This window comes from Hypomesus transpacificus, chromosome 11 (assembly GCF_021917145.1).
Source record: "Hypomesus transpacificus isolate Combined female chromosome 11, fHypTra1, whole genome shotgun sequence".
Lineage (NCBI taxonomy): Eukaryota > Metazoa > Chordata > Actinopteri > Osmeriformes > Osmeridae > Hypomesus > Hypomesus transpacificus.
Genome location: NC_061070.1, coordinates 5,896,286 through 5,910,559, shown reverse-complemented (window position 1 = coordinate 5,910,559; position 14,274 = coordinate 5,896,286). Strand labels below are relative to the sequence as shown.

The window sequence follows — 14,274 nt, the reverse complement described above, 5'->3', positions numbered from 1 at the left end:
TTTTTGTTGAGGTCTGAGAAGTAGCCGATCGATTCCCTAAGTATTGATGAGGAAAGATTATGCGACTTACGTGACAGTGTTATGGAGCATTCACATCAACACGAACAATGCGTCGGGGCAACGAAAAATGAAAATGAGAGGATGTGATTTTACGGTCTACAACGCTCTGTTAAAATATGTTGATATAGCCTGCAGTATATTTTTACATTTTAACGTCATGTCACTGTATGTCATTCCTCTAGGTGACATGGTTCAGCAAGAAACATTCCTCACACCCACAGGGCTATTCCTGGTCTCCATGACAATCATGTACCTGGTTACAGCCATCTTGCACCCAGAGGAGTTCAGCATGATCATCTACGGACTAATGTACTTCATCTGCATCCCATCGGGCTACCTGCTATTGACTATCTACTCCTTGGTTAACATGCACATAGTGTCTTGGGGCACCAGGGAATCGAGCAAAGAGATGGAGGAGAAAAAAATGCAGAGTGTCCTCTGTGACCGTAATTGCAAACTCTGCTGCTGGGACGTGAAAATACAGGTTTGTATGGATATGGTGGGGAGCTGTGCTCGGGAACGATGTAAAATTAATGTTGTATTCTAATAGACTATCATTTTTTTTTCATTACAGGTGACTCAAGAGACAGATAATCTGATTCTGCAACAGATGCAGAATGCCATTAGTCAGAAGACCCAGGCAGTCCTCTCCTCATCTACATACGAGGAAGTACTACAGATCCCACAGGAAGGAAACAAACACCATGATGCCAGAAAAGAGATCCATCCAAGTGGCAAAAGGTGTTTCTCTGATAACAAACTACAGCATGAAGATGGAGACTCAGCATCAGGCTATAGGTACACTGATAAAATCTCAGGATTGATTATAGTCTGAATGACACTTCAAAATTATATCAATGTAATAATATGCTATTTCAGTAGGAGTGACGACAGCATCTCTAAGAATGTCAGTACAAACTCCAGCCTTGACAATGAAGATGACAATGAAGATGACGATGACACTATGACAATGTTTTATGATGACACTATGCAGGTGGAGACAAAGTTGGTCCCTGATAGTGGTGGGTGGTCCAGCTCAGCTGTTCACATAATACAATACCTGTCTTAGTTTTCACTAAGGTTTTACTTTTAGACACAGTATTGACACAACTATTGTTTCAAATTATGATAGCTACTAATACTAAATGCAGACATTATTCTCTTCAATTTGCCATACCAGACTGGGTGGAACCAGTCAAGACTGAGTTCTTAAAGAAGTTGACCTATGCCAACATGAAGAGGAATCTGCAGGAGCAGATCAGGTAGGCCTTACATCCAGTTAAATGTTAGTTCTAATATTATTGTTCTATTATTTTTGCTCTACTGTATATCCAGTTATAGGTTAGTTCTGGACCTGGAGTTTTACATCCAGGTACAGGTCGGTTCTATAACTCTAGTGCTATATATAGTTAAAAGTTAGTTGTATAACAATGGTTTTATATCCAGGTACAGGTCAGTTTTAGCTATGTGTCCAGGTAAAGGTTAGTTCTTTTACAAGCTCTGTATCCAGGTACAGATATACGTAACTCTTTCTCAGGTACACACTGCGTAACAAGAACCAGGAGGATGTGTGTGAGGAGCTTGTTATGATGCTGACGGACACAGTAAATGGTGAACTGAAGGACAGGGTGGGACCAGAAGATATCCTTTCAGAGAGCAAGCTAGAGGAACTGCAGTATGCTCTGGACGAGCAGGCACGACGGATCCTGAAGACCAATCGAGCTGAGCGACTCGAGAGGAGGGTGAAGCGAGCCATCGAGAAAACACTTATTGCCCCTCAGGTGGAGAAACTGACAGAGGTAAGGCATATTGTGCATGTTTATACTGTAGCCGACAAATATTTACTCCAGAATAGTCAGAACAGGGTAGGTGGTCAAGCATTAAGGCATTGGGACCTTTGGCACAATATGAGATACAAATTGGGACCAAGATGGGGCCGGTGAGGGCTGCCGCGGTTGTTAGGTGCGCTCTGTTTTGTCTTGTTTTGTCTGTTAATTCAGTGTTCTGCCAAGATTTCCGGGGTTCTCTAACAAGAGAAGTACTTCTAAACATAAGGACCACAACTCCTGTGGACTTGTTTCCCACTTTTCTGCTTCCAGCGGCAGATTTAGTGGGAATTCTAGCCATTGCCGCGCTATTGCTCATGAAGTGACACGCCGTAGAAGGGGAAAGCGAGCGGGAGCGCTAGTTCGGCTACGCAGACGTGGAATCCGAACAGTGCTCCCAAGTTTTTTCCTCTCCAACGTATGTTCACTGTGCAATAAAATGGACGAACTTCAGCTACTGATGGTGAAAAACAGAGACTTTCTTTCATCTTCGGTTTTGTGCTTCACGGAGACATGGCTGTGCGATTTGATCCCGGACACCGCCTTACATCTGGCAGGCTTTCAACTCATGAGAGCTGTTCGGGACACAGCACTCTCCGGCAAAATCAAAGGCGGTGGTATTTGTTTCTACATCAACAGTGGCTGGTGTGTAGACGTGGCAGTGATTGTGCAACATTTTTCTCCGGATCTGGAATCATTTTTTATAATCTGTAAACCTTTTTACTCGCCACAAGAATTTGCGTCGCTCATTTTGGTCGGAATTTACATGGCGCCGGGTCCACAGGTTAAAGAGGCCCAACGCACGCTCGCCGACCAGATTCTGAGTGTGGAGCGAGCAAACCCGGATTCCCTTGTTATCGTACTCGGCGACTTTAACAAAGGTAATCTCAGCCACAAACTTCCTAAATACAGACAATTCCTCAAATGCCCTACCAGAGAAGAGAACACTCTGGATCACTGCTACACTACAGTCAATACAGCCTACCATGCTGTCCCTCGTTCAGCACTGGGCTACTCTGACCATACCATGGTCTGTCTGATTCCTGCATACAGGCAGAAATTTATGCTCTGTAAACCTGTTGTGAGGACATCAAAACAGTGGACCCGTGAGGCTATGGAGGATATACAGGCGTGCTTGGACTGTACTGACTGGGATATGTTCCCGACCACTACCAATAGTCTGGATGAACTCACTGAGGCTGTGACATCATACATCAGCTTCTGTGAGTACTGCTGTATATCAACACGCACCAATGTGAGCTTCAACAATGACAAGCCCTGGTTCTCAGCAGAGCTCAGAATGTTGAGGTCAGAGAAGGAGGAAGCTTTTATAGAGACAGATTCAAGGAGTCGAAGAACAGGTTTAGCAAGGCGATGAGAGAGGCTAAACAACTCTGAGAAACTGAAGCGTCAGTTCTCTGCTAACAACTCTGCTTCTGTCTGGAGAGGGCTCAGGCAGATCACCAACTACAAGCCCAGAGCCCTGCCTGGCCAACGACCTGAACAAGTTCTACTGCAGATTTGAAAGACAATTGGACAGTCCTGAACTACCCCTTCCCATCCATGAGGCCTTCCCCCCCTCTACAGTGACGACTCTCTCCATTCAGGCGGGTGAACTTAACAGACATTTCAAGAGGCAGAATCCCCGCAAAGCAGCTGGGCCGGACTCTGTCTCTCCTGCCACCTTCAAGCACTGCGCTGACCAGCTGTCTCCTGTGTTTACCAACATCTTTAACACCTCCCTGGAGACATGCCATGTGCCAGCCTGTTTCAAGTCCTCCACCATCATCCCTGTGCCCAAAAAGCCCAGGCCAACCGGACTTAATGACTACAGACCCGTCGCCCTGACCTCAGTGGTAATGAAGTCTTTTGATCACCTTGTGCTGGCACACTTCAAATCAATCACAGACCCCTTCCTGGACCCACTGCAGTTTGCCTACAGAGCCAACAGGTCGGTAGATGATGCCGTTAACATGGCCTTCCACTTCACCCTACAGCATCTGGACTCCCCAACATTGTACGCCAGGATCCTGTTTGTGAACTTAACAAGCTCTCCCAGCTGAACGTGCCCGACTCCACCTGCAGGTGGATCACAGACTTCCTGTCTGACAGGAAGTAGTGCGTTAAGCTGGGAACACAAGTCTCTGACTCCCGGTCCATCAGCACCGGATCTCCTCAGGGCTGCGTCCTTTCTCCCCTGCTCTTTTCCCTGTACACCAACAGCTGCACCTCGAGCCATCCGTCTGTCAAACTCTTGAAGTTTGCAGACGACACCACCCTCATTGGGCTCATCTCTGACGGGGAAGAGTCTGACTACAGGTGGGACGCTGACAACCTGGTGACCTGGTGTAGCCAGAACAACTTAGAGCTCAATGCTCTTAAGACAGTGGAGATGGTTGTGGACTTCAGGAAGAGCACAGCCCCACTTACCCCCATCACCCTGATTGACTCTCCACTGTGGAGTCCTTCCGCTTCCTGGGCACCATCCTCTCCCAGGACCTCGAGTGGGAACATTAGCTCCCTCACCAAAAAAGCACAACAGAGGATGTACTTCCTACGGCAGCTGAAGAAATTCAACCTGCCAAAGACAATGATGGTGCACTTCTACACAGCCATCATTGAGTCCATCCTCACCTCCTCTATCACCATCTGGTACGCTGCTGCCACTGCCAAGGACAAGAGCAGACTGCAGCGTATCATCCGCACTGCTGAGAAGGTGATCGGCTGCAATCTGCCTTCCCTCGAGGATCTGCACACCTCGAGGTCCCTGAGGCGAGCGAGGAAGATTGTGGCTCACCCCTTCCAGCTACTCTCCTCTGGCAGAAGGCTGCAGTCCATCAAGACCAAAACTTCACGCCACAAGAACAGTTTCTTCCCATCCGCTGTTGACCACTTTAACAAGGCCAAGGACTCTCATTGACTTTTAAATCACAATCTGCACAATGACACCCTGCACATTGCAATTTGCACTATTGTATTTTTAGGTTAGATTGTAAATGATGGCTACTTATATTTTATATTTTATATCTTATTTTGTATTCTAAATCACCGTAGTATTAGCTAGACTTTGCTCCTTTTGTATAGTTAGACCACATATTTAAGTTTCAAGATTCCTATATGTTTAATGTATGCACCTTCCTGCCAAAGTAAATTCCTTTTTCCCGTCTGTTCAAACATTCATGGCGAATAAAATCCCTTCTGATTCTGATGTTGAGATTTGAATTCCACATCGGTATTTGTGATTCTGGGGCCTCATTACAGAAACGTCTGAAATCCCATCTCATCTCAGAATTTTTGGTATCACAGAAACGTGTTTCCTGTCGGAAAAAAATCCCATTTCATTTTAGGATAGGAATTTAGCTATTACAGAACCATCTTAACCTAGGAATTTCCCAAGTTTCAATTCCTAAATTAGGATGGTATAGACCAGGGGTGTCGTTACACCCTTTTTACGGGGGCACGTGCCCCAGTATAAATCTGCTATGCCCCAGTAAAATCTAAAGTTTTAACAATTTACTTTATTAGTTAGTGCATTAATTTAGATTGATAATCCCAGAAAAAATAAAAGCAATATCCCAATCAACACTTGTAAAATCAAAGCAGTTTAACCGAAAACACAAACCCACGCAGAATTTCCATGTCCGCGCGCTCTTCTGAGCTTGCCAAATAGCCTCTGCAGCACGCATACAGAAGTCCAAGTGTCGGACTCGGCAAACAGGTCAGAATTGAGGTAGGCTAAAAAACATTACAAACAAAAGAAAGTTTATAAATGATGGGCCTACAGATAATCTATAACAGTTTTTAGCCAAAACACATTTATGCTTCATGCCACCCATTAGACCCATGACACAATCTTTTGGGGGCATCCTCAGAATAAGGTTCCGAGTCCGCATACCGAATTTGGTATCACTGCCTCAAAGAAGTGCTGAGACTTGACTTAACTTCCTGTTTGGCATCTTTTCTGCTGAATTTGACGGGCTGTCAAGGACAAACGGTTGTGAGGATCAAATTTATATTTCAATAACTTTTGTGAGGCTTGGTCTGAGGATCATCTGTGCCAATTTTGGGGACGATTAGACAACATTTGTGACAGAAGTAGGTTTTCAAAGGTGTTTGATAAAACAGGAAATTGCGGAAGGGACGCCAAGGTGTGCGTAGAACTCGGCTTGATCCAAGGAATCCAACGGTACCTCATTTTTGACAATCGGACATGCGGTTCAAAAGTTACGTGTGTACACGCAACTCCACCTTTGACACGTTGGTGGCGCTCGAGTGCTTCGCTGCTTGGCCCCTAATTAATTTATTCAATAAAATGTCTTCTACAGAATATATTCTTATTGTACATCTTTTTATCTTACATTTAACTGCAGAATGAAATCTAAATTGTCCCACCATCTATCTTCCTGTCTTTTACAATGTGAACTGAAGATTTAAAAATACAATTTATAGTCATAGGATTTTTTAAGTCTAAGATTGGACAGGGATTAGTTTCTGAAATAGGAAAATAAAATGTTTCCTGTAATTCAGGTAAAAGCCAACCCAAAAGTTTTTTGGGTGATTTGCAGACCTCTCTTCCTGTTTCTGGGACACACGTGAATGCTTCCACAATATGAAGATATCTCAATCAACATGGCTTTCTAGGAGGGTTGCTAGGAAGAAGCCTCTGATTCAAAAAATAACAAAGCTGCCATACTCAACTTAGCCAGAGAGTACCTGGAGAAACCTGAAGCTTTCTGGACAGAGGAGTCAAAAATGTGTCTTTTTGGTCACAACTAAACCCGTTTTTTTATTTAGCAAAGAAGTCAACTCTGCATACAACCATACAAACCTTCTCCCAACAGTGAACATGGTGGTGGGAACATTCAGATCTGGGCTTGCTTTTCATCCTCGTCGGGACCTGGACAACTCCACAGTCCATAGAATCATGAATTCTGGGGAATATTGTAAAATCCTGGAACATAACCTCAAGCCCTCAGTTTTTAAGTTAAAGCTTGGCCGAAAATGCAACATGATAATGATCCCAACAAAACAACCAAAGAATGGCTGAGGAAGAATAAGATTTGTGTTTTGGATTGGCCCAGACCTGAATCCAATATAAATGCTGTGGCAGGATCTGAAGCGGGCAGTTCATGCAGATACACATCCAACCTCACTCTACTGGCTGCATTCTGCAAGGAGTGGTCAAAAATTCCCCAAAGTAGATTTGATTTGTTGCTATAAAAACCTATTGGTTGAGGTTATTGCTATGAAAGGAGGTGCGTCTGATACCCTATTAACTTATATTTTTGCACCTATGAAATCAGAGTTTTTGTTAAATCACCCACTTTTGTTAGATAAACAATGACATTAAATTTTTCTTTTGAGTCCATTATTTGGAATGTCAGTATTATGAATTGAGGTATACATTTACTACGGTTTTTCATTTTTACAAAAGTACTATCTCTGTAGGGTTTCGCAAACTTTCGAGTTTACTATCTTGTGTTGTCCTGTGTGTCTGAAGGATGAGACTGACTTCTGGATAAAGCTGCTTGAGAGGTACCTGTCTCCTATTGTCGATGACAAAGCTCAAAAGGAAGTGGTAACCAGAGAGCTTAAGTCCCTCAGGAACAAGGTGGGATTCCTAACTTCCCGTCCTTATTCAGTATTCATTTTTGTCCATATTCTCCGTATACACAAAACCTTAATTGTTTTATGGTAAAAACGTGTTTGTTTTTTACAGGCTGTGTTCCTGTATTTCATTGTTAATGTTCTGTGGGTTGTGGCTACATTCTTCCTCCAAGCCATTGGAAGTGATGTGATCAGCATCAAGATTCCCAAGTTCTACCCAAATGGAAGCCAGGCTGAAGATTATCTGAAGGTGGAGCCTCTTAGTTTGATGTTCTTGCTGTCCTTTGCTGTTCTGCTGATCATCCAGTTCCTGGCCATGCTCTACCACAGGTCAAACATTTGCTCTCCTTCATGCACACAACCAAACATATCAGACAAGGAGTAATATATCTTTATAAATAGTAAGAGAAACACTGATGTACTGCACTATCCAGCATGCTTCTTGTTCTTGTAAGAACACAGACCAGACCAGTTCTTGTAAACCTGTGACGGTGTATTGTCTGCATTTCCCCAGGATCTACACTCTGATCCACGTGGTGTCCTACAGGAGTTCAGAAAAAGACTACAAGGAAAAGAACGAAGTAAGTGACCCACATAATTAATACTGCTGCAGTGTAACAAAAGAACATCTGCACTGTAAGAAACAACTTACTGTCATTATTAGCTGACAACACCATTAAACAATTACGTTGTTTTGAAACACATTTTTTAAATGACTAGAATGGACATATACTGTATATCCAGTTAATAATCCATCTCCAAGTGTGCAATGGAGGAGTGTAGGGGTCTGTGTTTGTATCTGTATTGCTAAATTAATAATAAATAATAACGTATATTGTGGGGGGTTTGTGATGGTTATGTTTGTTGTTGATGTGTTTCTGCTTTACCATTTCCGCAGGAGGATGATGAGGGGCTTATTCTAGAGAACCAGATCGCCAACGGGCTAGTCATTACTAGTGACGACCTTTAACTAACTGCAACTGTCTGGTGACCATAAGGATTGCCTTGTGACCATCTATTAATTAGGTTTGTTACTTTACTGAATGTTGATGAGTGAAAGCACTGCATTGTATGCACATTTAGTATGTGTGGAATTAAGACTCAACCACAGTGTGATGTGTAATGATTAGAACGTATCATTGTGTTCAATAGGCCTAAAGTAAACAAAGCCCTTTTAAACATGTCATTTATCATTGTGTTTTTAATATTATTTTGGAGATTACTCATTTTCTTTATATAATTGATTGCATTTCAGGGACTGAAATAAAATGTGTGTATCCTGTCAAATTCAAGCTATAAATAAACATATTGAAACAAGCTAGCACTGGACTTTCCTCAAAATATTTATTTTATTATTAGTCATACAGTATACAGTAAGTGGTTACACAGGCAATTCCAGTAGAATAAACCAAAAACAATGTTTTACTAGTAATAACTTCAGAGATTGTGTGGAAATATTATAGCAAATAAATTAATCAAATGACAAAATACCATTACATACAGTTAACCATCATCTTCGGTCAACTGTATAAGTAGATGTTTTTTAATCTCGAACTTGTGTGTGATGCTGTAAAACAATTGAAACAAATTGTCTGCATGAAACTTAGATGATTGATTTCAGAGACATCAATAATTAAGTAAAAAACATTTAGGTGGGTGTGACATGTTTTGGTAGAGTAGAACATGTGTACCCAGGAAAATACTGGAGTCTGATGCTTTGGAGCTAAGAGGCCATCTTCTTCTCCATGCTGTAAAAGAACATATTAATTAAATATCGGTATTTTGACTAGGATTGCAATAGATGGGACTTTTAATAATTTATTGCATTGTTTAAAATGTATGACTCACAATGATAGGGAGATATTGAGTTATGCATATTTTCACCGGCCATGATTAGGCTAACTTGATGATACTGATAACCTCGCACCAATGAAGTTACTTGTTTAACATGTTTAATGTACCATTTGCAAAGCCAAAATACAACGCCCTCTTCAAATACTTGACCTCCATAAACTAGTAAGACTGAGAACTGTGGGCTGAATGGGGCCAGTTTTTAATATTTATCTGATGAAGCAGTCACTGACAGCACAGAAACCATTGGTTATACTTGTATTTAATGAGTCGGCCTCCCTGGATGAGCTGAGCAGTCTCATTGGTCAGATGGCACGCAAATAACAGCCAATTCCTGGGTTGGACCTTGTAGGCAAACCTCATAAAAAGCAGCGAGTAGCAGGTCAGGGCTGCAGAAGAGGAATTAAGGAGTGAGTTAAGAGAGAGTGCGTGCGTGTTTATGCATGTGTCTTGAAGTCATCTCACCAAAAGTCATCCTGCCACTGATGATCTCTGGGCTTTTCTTCATGTCTGAAATGGCAGCAATAGGCAGCCCCCAGTTGGCAACAGGGCCCCAGAAGTGCTGCAGAGGAGTGAACAGTAACACTTTAGAAGCCTTGTTCCCTCCATACCATTTTGTAGATGATTCATCTTATGACTAGTCTGTGGCAACTGTACTTACAAAAAAAAAATGCATACATGTACAACAGACTAATATAATAGGCTTGAGGTAAGTCAACCAATCAGTAGATTGTATCTAATGACATTATCCTGTAACCTGGCTGGAACTTGTGGAAGGAGATCAGAATCCTTACCGTGCTAATCAATATGATTTGTCAAGGTTGCAGACACACAAACAAAAATGAGAAAAGGAACATTGTTAGGGCTTGCATGAAATACATGGGGCATTTAAGTGCATAATTGGATGGTAAGAGCTAAGACGGTGTCGTCCAGTCATTTTATGAAAAAAGGTAGGACAAATTGCAAAAGAAGCAAACTCAACAGATTTTGGATCCTCAATATGTCCTGAGTAAGGAAAAAAAAGCCCAGAAGAATCCCATTAGGGGAAAGTTTCGAAAAAGACCCAGATATAGCCTATTCATACGCCTATTAGGGATGCACGATAATATCTGCACGTCATCAGTATCGGCAGATAAAAGCTTCAAAACTTAATTATCGACATCTGCAGATATGAAACTTTCTGCCGATGTACCTGGCCGATAAGGTGACGTGCAAATTATGGGCACGCGAACCAAATGTTTAATTAAGCAATAAGCTTGTCGCGTTGTGCATAACTCCCCTTACCTGTTCTAAAATCAGCCAAAACACGGACTTGCGGGCCTTATTGCTTTTCTAAAACTGTTACTACAAATATTTGTACAATCCTCGCATATTTGTACAATCCTCGCAAATCTTAAAGGTCACATGACATGAAAACTTCAATTTAGGAGGTTATTTAACATTAATGAGTTCCCCTAGCATGCCTTTGGTCCCTCAGTGGCTAGAATTTTCTATAGGTGTAAATAAGCCCTGGGTGTTCTTCTCCGCCTTGGAGAAAATGAAGGCTCAAACGCTGCGTTTGAAAATCTGCCCCTTTTGACGTCACAAGGAGCCTCTGCACATATTTTCGCTGGAAATGCGCCGACACAACCTCTCAAAGTTTTGCATGTCTGCGCCAAACATTTCAGCCACCAGCTGTTTCCTTAACTTGAGCCAATACAAAGTTGGCCTTGCTGACTGTCTGAAATTAAATTCTGGATCAGTAGCCTACTCCTTGGTCCAGCAGCCTACTCCTTGGTCCAGCTACAAACCTCGGACAAGTAAGTCAACTAACACTATATAATTTTGTTGCTTGCGATATGGTTACCTAGCTTGCTACCCTTAGAATCTGGCTGTAACATTAGCTCTGCAGCCATCAGCTGAGGTACTGTCGCTAATGTAAAGGTAGATAGCATCAAGTATGTGTGTGAATACACATTCTGTAACGCAGTGTTGTACGCTTCGTTGTTATGTGGATAACGTTCTGCTGTTGGCGTTATGGCGCACGCTATATCTGCCTTTCCCCACATTGAAATGACTGAGTGTGCAGCTCTGCAAACCAGGGTTATCAGATGAGAATGGGCAAATTCGAGGCATCTTACAGCAACGGGTCTACGAGCCCTTGCGATACATCCACTGTAAACATTAGCGCATGGTGCCGCCTCTCCTCCTCATTTAGCATTTAAAGCTACAGACACAGAAACAGCGCGTTCTGAGGAAAGCTCATTGTGGGACTACTCGTGGTGGCTATAATTCTGTACCAAGGCTGAATTTCGGGAAAGAGACTTCAGATCCAGTATTAGGGGACCACTAATTCCTATATAAAAGCATCCAAAAACAGCATGTCATGTGACCGTAACTTTTTTCAAAATTGTGTCAAAAAATCATACATATACACCAGATTATTTTAATAAAGTCCGGCCTACTTGCAAAACCTTTCAATTTTCAAAAATGTTTTAAACAAAAATTAAATTGCTCATCTCTGAAAATAGCATTAAATCCACGCTAATATTAATCCTTTTTTCAAAATTGCGTGCCTGTTTGTGCACATTCTGAAGATGTTTTGCACTGTCAGTTCTGTTTTTGAATAAAGGGTTGGAAATGTATGCTTTTTAGTTTTTTTTATCCGATTCAGCGATTACTAAAATAATCGTTAGTTGCAGCCCTAATATAATCCCTTTCTGTAATCATGATACCGCCCAGAAAAGTTCACTGCACCCCTAGTTAAAGCAGGCTGCATCCGGCCCCGTTTGGTATACAAAACGCTCCCAGGCTGAAAAGTGGCCCCACTCCGGCCCTGTCGTGGGCTGAAATGTTTGAGAACCCCTGCTCTAGGTGGCACTGATATCTCCTCTGGATATAGTTTTTCATGATGTTAACATTAATTTGCTAAAAGTTTTCTGGTCAAATTTGAATTGCTCTTGGCTAATAATGCATTGAATATGTGATGTCACGTTGAGTGAACACTACATTTTGTATTGCTTGAGGGAAGCTGAGGTGCAAAGAGAGAGAAAATAAGATGGCAATTTGTTGTTTCATTGTCTTCTGCAGGAGCAAATAAATCTAAAAACCCACCCATAAGTTGTGCCTGTTCATGTCCTGAACACATCCATTACAATGGCATAGCGCTGTGTATTAGGCCTACATATTTTTTCAATAAAAAATGCTCTGCGCTGGTTAGGGGGTACTTGGCTGAAAATATTTCACAAGGGGTACATCACTGAAAAAAGGTTGAGAACCACTGTTGCTAACCCATAGTAGCAGAACGATGACAAAACAGAAACACTTTTCAGAGTAAAAATCGTCGCCCGAGCGTCGCCCGAGTGGTATTTCGGCTTTCTCTCATCAATGTAACTTTCCAAAATGATTTAGACATGTAAAAGTCCATATATGTTAATAAATTTGACACAGATTGTTTGGTATGCCTAAAATAATATTGCCGTTATAATACCGTAATAATACCGTTTGGGTTTGGAAAATAGTAGTTTACAGCGGTCGGGATTGGACACAGTGACGCTAGATATGTTGTGGTATTTATGCAAATTAGCACATACATTATTATGCAGCGTTTGCTCATGTTACCCCCAAAAATCGTAATAAATGTTTTGTTTGTCTTAATACAAGTCATGAACTCAGTAATTTTCATAGTGATATCTAAAGGTTAAACGTTTTAGCCTTTTCACATGAGGAAAATAATGAATAGGCGTATGAATAGGCTATAGGTATCCCACTAATGGGATTCTTCAGGGCTTTTTTTTCCCTTACTCAGGACATATTGAGGACACAAAATCAGTTGAGTTTACTTCTGTGGCAATTTGTCCTATTGACCCCCATCTTGGATTAAAATGACTGGACTACTGTAGTAGAGCTCAGACGGTAAACATACATGCTGGTTCTCAGCCCAGTTCAGATTAACATACGTACATTTACATTTACGTTACCTTGACCTAACTAGCTTGTCGAACAAGTAGTTGAGTTTACAGACATATGTGGTGCAAGCCTCTAGCTATTAGCTGAAGAAAATAAACGCACGTCCAGAAAAACGAACCGTTTTCCCCTCTTCACTGCCTGAAAATACAAATATTCTAGTCTTATAGTATAAGAATATCTTTCTTTTGAGCAATATCAAAAGGTTGATATACCAACGCAGTGGGTATTGTTCAAAATAAATATTATTGTCCTCACAAATGTTGCCCTCTTAGCTAGTCTACACATCATTGTCTATTTTTCTGACAAACCAGTGTGCCCTCTGTGGGGAGGCTAATGAACATATCGACGGGGTTTGACACACCAAAGTAGTGCACAGCTAACGTTAAAAAACTACCGTGCTAGCTTGGTAGCGCTAAGTGAGACCTAGCTAGTTTGGCATGTAGCCTTCCAGTACAAACTAACATTTGAGTACTGTTGACGGTATTACAAAGGTCGTAGGTAAACTAAATCCTTCCTTGATACACTTCTAGCTAAAACAAAGAAGAATCTCTACAGTAGACTAGCTAGCTATACCAAAAATGTCACGTTGCACAGCTCTAGACATTCATTCTTGGCGAATTAATACGACGGGTTAGGATTAAATACTGAACAGTATAGGTCGGCTAACGAATAACTAGTGTAGGCCAAACTAGCTAAACAAATTGGCTAGACTAAGAAGCCTAGTGATATGGGTTAGCAGGCAAAAATGTTGCGCTAAATAAACAGTTTCCCATACCTTGTTAAATAATCCCTGAACTCCTTGCTTTTCAGGTGGTCTACTGCCTTTCGTGCCAGTGTTCCTGCCATTGCTTCCTATTGTAAAAGTTCAGTTTGAGCAGAAATTGTATTTGGTATTAGAGATTGTTAGAGGACAACGGTAACTCTATGGGTCAAACTTAGCCCAAGATGGATCTTGAAGGTTTTGCATTTCCGTTTTGGCACC

At 41.7% G+C, this 14,274-nt stretch overlaps 2 protein-coding genes across 3 annotated transcripts in view; one reads left to right on the top strand and one right to left on the bottom strand.

The window, feature by feature from the left end:
• The window catches only part of chs1 (chitin synthase 1), a 39,975-nt gene extending 31,184 nt beyond the window's left edge, over positions 1-8,791 (top strand). The window contains exons 13-21 of the mRNA XM_047029874.1: positions 243-544; positions 635-858; positions 940-1,082; positions 1,241-1,322; positions 1,598-1,859; positions 7,387-7,497; positions 7,606-7,823; positions 8,008-8,074; positions 8,392-8,791. Coding sequence (XP_046885830.1) covers positions 243-544; positions 635-858; positions 940-1,082; positions 1,241-1,322; positions 1,598-1,859; positions 7,387-7,497; positions 7,606-7,823; positions 8,008-8,074; positions 8,392-8,463 — 1,481 coding nt within the window. The 3' untranslated portion in view covers positions 8,464-8,791. The remainder of the gene's footprint in view (positions 1-242; positions 545-634; positions 859-939; positions 1,083-1,240; positions 1,323-1,597; positions 1,860-7,386; positions 7,498-7,605; positions 7,824-8,007; positions 8,075-8,391) is intronic.
• Positions 8,792-8,823: 32 nt separating this feature from the next.
• On the bottom strand, positions 8,824-14,267 carry mpc1 (mitochondrial pyruvate carrier 1). 2 transcript variants are annotated; one of them, XM_047029872.1, is made up of 5 exons: positions 14,068-14,265; positions 13,687-13,690; positions 9,810-9,906; positions 9,601-9,733; positions 8,824-9,241 (listed from the first exon to the last, which is right to left on the bottom strand). In XM_047029872.1, exons 1-5 carry the CDS (start codon positions 14,136-14,138, stop codon positions 9,217-9,219), a joined length of 330 nt encoding a protein of 109 aa, XP_046885828.1. In that variant the 5' UTR covers positions 14,139-14,265; the 3' UTR covers positions 8,824-9,216. The 2 variants fall into 2 exon arrangements, with proteins under 2 accessions (XP_046885828.1, XP_046885829.1); XM_047029873.1 differs by lacking the exon at positions 9,601-9,733 and having other exon boundaries at positions 14,068-14,267.
• Between the last annotated feature and the right edge of the window lie 7 nt (positions 14,268-14,274).

Coding starts and splice junctions, on each gene's coding strand:
- mpc1 (XM_047029872.1), bottom strand. CDS start 14,138: ATGGCAGGAACACTGGCACGAAAGGCAGTAGACCACCTGAAAAGCAAG. Junction 9,734..9,809: donor CAGTGGCAGGATGACTTTTG/GTGAGATGACTT, acceptor CCTCTTCTGCAG/CCCTGACCTGCTACTCGCTG. Junction 9,242..9,600: donor GGCCGACTCATTAAATACAA/GTATAACCAATG, acceptor GTTCTTTTACAG/CATGGAGAAGAAGATGGCCT.